Here is a 7,406-nt window from a genome sequence, read left to right as displayed (position 1 = left end):
GTAATTCCTGAATCCCCTGTTTCTACGCTGGTTTCATCCAGCCCTAAATTTCCTGTTTCTCCGCTGGTTCCGTCCAGCCCTGATCTTCCTGTATACCCTCCCACTCCCACCTCCTCAAGTCAGTTCCTCTGCTCTGGTTCCGCACAGCCCTGAATTTTCTGTGTCTCTGCTGGTTCCGCCCAGCCCTGAATTTCCACCGGGCAGCCTCGTCCCTCCGGCTCCACCTTGGTCAGTCGTCGACCATCTGCCGCCTCGGGACTCCATTCCTCCGGCTCTGTCAGGCTCCTCCTTCCCTCTGGTTCCACCTCCATCCTCAGTCACTCCGGCTCTGCAGTGGTCTTCTAGGGCCCCGCCTCCACCTTGGTCGCCTGAGCCTTCTGCTCCGCCTTGGCCCTCCGGATCCTCGGCTTCACCCTGGCTCTGCGGCTGCGCTGCTCCATCTTGGGCTCCTCACCCACCGGTGCAGTCTCCGTCTGTTGGCCCCCTGGTGTCGTCGACTCCTCCCGCCATCGACTCCACCGTGGATCTCCATCCTGGCTGGTCTTTGGAGCACCATCTGGCTCCGGGCTCCTCCCTCCATCCACTCCGTCCTGGTTCCCAGCTCCTTGATCCCTCTTTGCCTGCCCCTTGCCTGCCCCACGCCCACCTCCAGAACCCCCACCCTCCCTCTGCTGGTATTCCTCTTGCGGTGCGAGGATGCATCGTTCCGGGAGGGGGCGAACTGTTACGTTTATGAACTTTCTGTTTCCTTTTCTTGTTTTGTTAATTGATTGATCCCCACCTGTCTCCAGTTCCCTGATTACCTCCTGTGTTCTCAAATACCCTGTCTGTTCAGTTCTTCCTCGTCTGTGATTTTAAGTTAACCATGCACTGTTGAAAGCCTTTCACTTGCCTTACAGAAAAGGCACACACATTTACACACATGATATTTCTTAGCTATTGCTTTATTTCCAATATGCCTGTTATCTTATTCTAACCGGTTTTCAGCATTTTGGCATGTCTAGTGGAGTACTAGAAGACTAGTATAAAAACCAAACGTGTGGACTTTGTGGAGACTTCAATGGAATCCAGGTTTACAATCAATTCGGTTGCACTTTATTTTACAGTACTTGTATTTAGATGTACTTATAGTGTACTTGCAGTGTATTTATCTGAGAAAGTTCTGGTAATACAAGGTAACAACATGGGGTAGGTTCAGGGTTATTACCTAGTTATTGTAATTACTATAATAAGTACATTTACACGAGGAACAGGACTGTAAAATAAAGTGCTACCATTGTCCCCATTACACAAACATAACTCCATTCCAGTGAATACAAAATCCTCTTCATTCTCAACCACTTCAGTTGTATGCTGCTTTGTGAATGGCACACATTTACAATCAGGTATAAAATTCACATTTTATTTTTTATTAAGTAATAATCGTGAGAAAAGCAGAAATGTTTAACTCTGTAACTGCTTTTTTCAGGTGATATCATATACAATGTTACTGATGGCTTTGGTTGGTGCCTCACTGCTTCCTGTAATGGGTCATGATTTTATTAGATTTTGCTTTGGATTCATAATTATATATATACAGTACAGACCAAAAGTTTGGACACCTTCTCATTCAAAGAGTTTTCTTTATTTTCATGACTATGAAAAGGCATCAAAACTATGAATTAACACATGTGGAATTATATATGGAATTATATGCATGACAAAAAAGTGTGAAACCACTGAAAATATGTCATATTCTAGGTTCTTCAAAGTAGCCACCTTTTGCTTTGATTACTGCTTTGCACACTCTTGGCATTCTCTTGATGAGCTTCAAGAGGTAGTCACCTGAAATGGTCTTCCAACAGTCTTGAAGGAGTTCCCCGAGAGATGCTTAGCACTTGTTGGCCCTTTTGCCTTCTGTCTGCGGTCCAGCTCACTCCTAAACCATCTCGATTGGGTTCAGGTCCTGGTGGAGGCCAGGTCATCTGGCGCAGCACCCCATCACTCTCCTTCTTGCTCAAATAGCCCTTGATGCCTTCAGTGTGACTCTACAATTTTCATAGTCATGAAAATAAAGAAAACTCTTTGAATGAGAAGGTGCGTCCAAACTTTTGGTCTGTACTGTATATATATATATATATATATATATATATATATATATATATATATATATTGTATATATAAAATAACTATATTAATATATAACTATATTAATATATACAGACAAATGTAGGCTAATGTCTCTAATGACAACTTCTCATTCTTAAAACCTGAATTTTGGATAATTTGCACATTTAATAGTAAAATGTTAATAAACTAGCATAAACAGATGTTCAGCAGCTCTTGGGTATGAATAGTAGATTTGCATATCATGGGAAAATGATTGAACAGTTAATTAAGATTTGAATGGAGTATCATATATTCGGGTATAACGCATCTTTAAATCAAGGAGGGTAATTGTAATAACAATGTGCCAGTTACTGAATCTAATGAACAAAATGTTTAATATTATTCTACAGGTTGTGATGTGAACCTGTGCTCTATATTTATTGTTTTGATGCTGTGCAATGCACAGGTTTGCCCTTCATTCATTCCTTATTCTTTACAGCACCCATTGAAGTCTGTGTCCATGATACCACAGTATATCAGGTCATATATTTGACAATATCACTGGACAATTCTTCCCATTTTACACATAGCTTAACCAATATTCTGTGCTTGTAATTGTCATAAAGTGGTTTGTGCACAAAAGAGCCATTAAAATAATGACATTAATTCTGATATGCTCTTGTATCTCTTTAATAATCTTCAAAATAAATTATATATCATGTGCATTTATGTAATTAAATTCATTCAGATAAAAGCATAATATATCAAACATCTTTAAGACATGGGATCACTACTACAACAGATATGGCATACTGCCCTCAGCAGAAAATCATCCTTCATTCTCTATAACGTTCCATCCTGAATGCTGATTTAACATAGACAATTAAAATGTTTGTTAGATTTACTTGCTACGGTTAAGGGTTGATAGTGTGCTTATTTACAGGCTCTTTTTGGTATAAAGTTTTACATTGTTGGTAGATTTAAGCGCCAGCTGAGTGACAGATCTGCAGTTAAAGCTCCTCGGCCATCTGTAGCAAGGAGTTAATGGCAGCTTCCTTGTTGCCCTGTTGGGCCTCCAGAACGGTGCGGATCACCTCCTTGTCCAGGTTGGGAAACATGTCCTGAAGGGCTTTAAGGTCTTCTTCACCGCAGGGGGCGCTCTGTGACATGACAGCAGGCACGGCTGGCATTCCCATGGGTACCACACCTTGGTTATACATACCAGGGACACCTAAATACACATTTGGACAAAAAGAGTACATTCTGATTAAGAGTAAAAGTACGTCTGGTGTATCGCCAGACCGAATCTTAATGGTATCTTAACGGAAACCTATCAGTAAAGACTGTATGCATGAAAGAGGCTTATATCTCCAATAATACGTCTTAGTAAGATGCTATTTAAATGCTTACTTTTATGATCAAAACATATAATGTATGCAATACAATGATGATTGCCTGATAAACAGATCTGAGAAAAAATGGTGGCTGGATAATCAAGTAAATCTAAGCTGCTTCAGTCCAGTTAAGTGCTCATCTGAAAATAAAGTTATTCTTGTGTTTAATTTATAAAAGTCAGTGAAGATTTCACAACAAAAAGACAAATGAAACAAGCTGAAGGCAGACGTTTGTACAACTATACCAAAAGGCCTTTTACTTGCTAAAAAAAAGTCCATCAGATGACAGAAAGCATGTGTCAGATTGAGTGAAATTTTGATCCATGTTGATCATTCAGAAGCTTTAGAAATTTGCGTATCAAATATCGTAGCCGATCGATTGCGTCATCCCTAGTTATCGTCACAGTTTTAAAACAAACCTGCTATGGGCACGTATCCAACGCCCTGTTGATAAACTGTAGGCATCAGAACCACAGGCTGCTGCTGCATCATCATTCCTGCAGGTATTGACTTTGACAAAAAAACAGGGAAAAGTTCATTCAAGCTAACATGCTCTTCTTTTTATGCTTTATAGCATTTCACAGAGCATGCCCTTTCTGAAGTTTCATGCACCAGGTCATTTACACAGGCAACAAGTAATTTGACTGTCTGCATTGAAAGCACTGCATGACACAATTGCTGGAAGTGAACATGCATACCATTTGCAACTTTACAAGCAAAAAGCTTTTATCTTTTCTCTCGTAACCCCTGGTCAAGACACGCCATGATTCTCTGTTCATGTGTCTAGAAGTATTTTGTGAGTGAAGACTTACAGCGAAGGACATGACAAGATTAATCATGCCTTCTTTGTCATCACCCTGTCTCCCGCTCAAGCTGTACCACTCGTCCACGACGGTTCCCTCTCGCAGACTCTCTGGGATCGTCACGTGTGTCCATGCGATGCGGTCGTCCATGGAAAACGCTCTCTGTCCAGCAACACAGAACAATCATCACTGAAGAGCACTTACTGCCAGAGAAGTCACCATTACATTTCATCATTTTTAAAGTTTTGTTTGTTTGCTTGTTGAAATGTTTAACTCTGTTTATTTCAAGACGACAGTGAAATTACACAAATAAGTACTGTGTAATAGTAATTAGCTACATTTACTTACTACAGGGTTAACGTACGATATGATTTAGGGTTAGTTTCCATGTTAAATCTCTACTTTATAAAGCAGCATTAAAAATAGTAATTGTTAATCAATGTGCTGCATAACGGTTAAAGACATCAATAAATAACATCATAAACAAAATAACAGACAAGAGCATCAACATACAATAAATCATCTATGATTCAAACCAGAGAAAACAGATTGTGTAGATATAAATCACATCTAACTACATGAGCGCTATGGAGAATGCTAAAATGCAGCGTGCAGCACAATATACATATACAGTACAGACCAAAAGTTTGGACACACCTTCTCATTCAAAGAGTTTTCTTTATTTTCATGACTATGAAAATTGTAGAGTCACACATCACAGATTGCGGTGATGCTGGCACCCTGAGCAAAACTGAAAAGGTTTTGTAAGTAATAAGAAGTAAATGGAGTCTGACCTCATCGAATATTTCCAGGTAGAAGGAGTCGACCCCCGGTGGGGCGGTGCACTGGATGACTTTGTTCCAGCGAGGGTTCTTTGCTCCATTGTGTGCAGTAGGAGTCTCATAGACGGCGTAGCCAAGTCGAATCCTGCAGTAAGGGTCCATGCGTGTCATCCCATAGTTCTTCGCAAGCTTCGCCTGTAAGGAAAAGTTTAAGATAATGCCCTATAATGTAAAGGCCTATGCATCTCCTTTCAAATATCCAGTATAATTATTATTACACACCTAAAGTCAAAGATGCACAGTTAAGACAATGAACCATTTATGTAGAAACACAATGTTTTTAACTGAAATGCATTGCTCAAGTAACTGCACAATCAGAGTAGCAACCAAAGAAAGATATAAATAGAACAGAATAACTTGTCACCTAACAGTGTAATTATTATCATACTTTATATATTATTATACCTTTAACCAGGTTAGTCTCTGGAGAAAGCAATATTATGGATAGAGGACTTGTTTCAAGTTGTATACGCATTAATGATTTATTTCTTACAAAACACAGCTTTTCTCTTCTCCAGATGTTAACTGATGGACTGGAGTGGTGTGGATTACTTGTGGATTATTGTGATGTTTTTATCAGCTGTTTGGACTCTCATTCTGACGGTACCCATTCACTGCAGAGCATCCACTGATGAGACACTCATGCAATGCTACAGTCTCCAAACTCATCTACATCTTTGATGTTCTGAGGGTGAGTTAATTTTCAGAACATTATTTGTTGAACTGTTTCCCGTCCACCATTAAAGCAGCACTGTGACGCACCTGTACCACGGTGATGCTGAGGCGGCCAGCTGTCGCTAGAGATCCTCCGAACTGCAGCTGTCGGGCCGCCTGGGCGTCGAGCTGCACCTGCTCCTGCTGCTGCATCGGGCCGATTCTCAGGAAATCCTGAGGCAGCTCACCAATGCACACCTGAACAGAGAAGAACGACACGTTTGGGTTCTGTGCAGTGAATTATAATACTTCAGAATCACGCTTTTGACACGTAATTACTAGTCATGGTTTCTTTGATCAACTCAAGTGATTACTGACTGCACAAGTACCTCTAATAACGGAGCTTTGTGGATGATTAATAAAGACAGAAACATTACTTCATTAGATATTATTATAGAAAGAGAACATCCCTGGAGCAACACAGTTTAACCTTGCGTTGCATGAAACTCAGGTGATTTGCCTCCTATTAGAGATTGTATAATGTTTAAAAATTAATCTGCAAATAAATAATGCGAATAATTGAAAACATTAAGGTTGAACAGAACACTAAAAGCACATCGCTGTTGAAAAACCTACATTTTATTATTATTATTATTTAAATGTACAAGCATGTTAATATAATAATAATGTGATTGTTCTAAAATGTGCAGAATTTTTTTTTTTTTTGGGAATAGTCACAAACTCTTAAAAAAATAAAATAAATAAAAATAGGGAATAAATTGTGCTTTAGAATTTTTTTTTAAACAGTGTATTATACCTTGTTTCACATTGAGAGGAAATGCCATTTCACTTGCTTCTTGTAACAACAAGGAAATTATCTTTTAATAATTCCCAAAAGGACTCCATTCAGCTTGAATATGCAGCTATAAATCTCACAGTAGACACTTACAAAAAAAATGCTGCCAATTTAAAATATATTAAAGTGTAATAAACAAATAACATAAAATTACACATAATTTATAAAAAAAAATACATTATGCAATCCAAAAATAAGAATTCCTCCATGAACTGAGTTTGACAGCCCTGATTTACAGTATTTGTTTTTTATTGCCTCCGACTCTTTACTATTTGATATTTCCAAAAGATGAACAAAACACGGTTGAACATGCTACTGTTTTCGGTCTAATATAATGCTGATATATCTGTCAGTCACTATTCGGTTGTTATGTGTTCCCAAATTTACGACAAAGTAAATACAACGTTGTAAGTAAATGAGGAAATGAATCTAGTGTTGACGCGCACACAAACAGCATCAAACATTGAGGTGTTCAGATCCCACTTGATCTGTAACATCTATAACGTTAGATGAATATTGGTGCGTTTGTGACTCTGTTCTGCGCGACTTCCGATGTTTGTTTTTATTTGGAAAAATCATTCTTATGCTAACGTTACTTGAGCAAGCTAGCATTAGACTGTATTAAACCCCCTCTTACCTGTCCCCGCTGCGTGATAATTGTTGTCGCCATTCCGAGGTTATTAGATGTCGGACAAGGCCTGACTTATTTCCCAAATAAACAAAATGCAGTAATAATTACGTCAGAATGCAGTGATCTCTAACGATATGT

At 39.1% G+C, this 7,406-nt stretch overlaps 1 protein-coding gene across 1 annotated transcript; it reads right to left on the bottom strand.

Moving 5' to 3' along the window:
• Positions 1-2,762: 2,762 nt before the first annotated feature.
• LOC132111057 (toll-interacting protein-like) lies at positions 2,763-7,406 on the bottom strand. The gene is made up of 6 exons (XM_059518228.1): positions 7,275-7,406; positions 5,890-6,039; positions 5,080-5,262; positions 4,295-4,447; positions 3,902-3,992; positions 2,763-3,319 (listed from the first exon to the last, which is right to left on the bottom strand). Exons 1-6 carry the CDS (start codon positions 7,305-7,307, stop codon positions 3,099-3,101), a joined length of 831 nt encoding a protein of 276 aa, XP_059374211.1. The 5' UTR covers positions 7,308-7,406; the 3' UTR covers positions 2,763-3,098.

The sequence above is a fragment of the Carassius carassius genome, chromosome 2 (assembly GCF_963082965.1).
Source record: "Carassius carassius chromosome 2, fCarCar2.1, whole genome shotgun sequence".
In the NCBI taxonomy this organism is placed as follows: Eukaryota; Metazoa; Chordata; class Actinopteri; order Cypriniformes; family Cyprinidae; genus Carassius; species Carassius carassius.
This window is presented reverse-complemented; position numbering and strand designations above follow the sequence as displayed.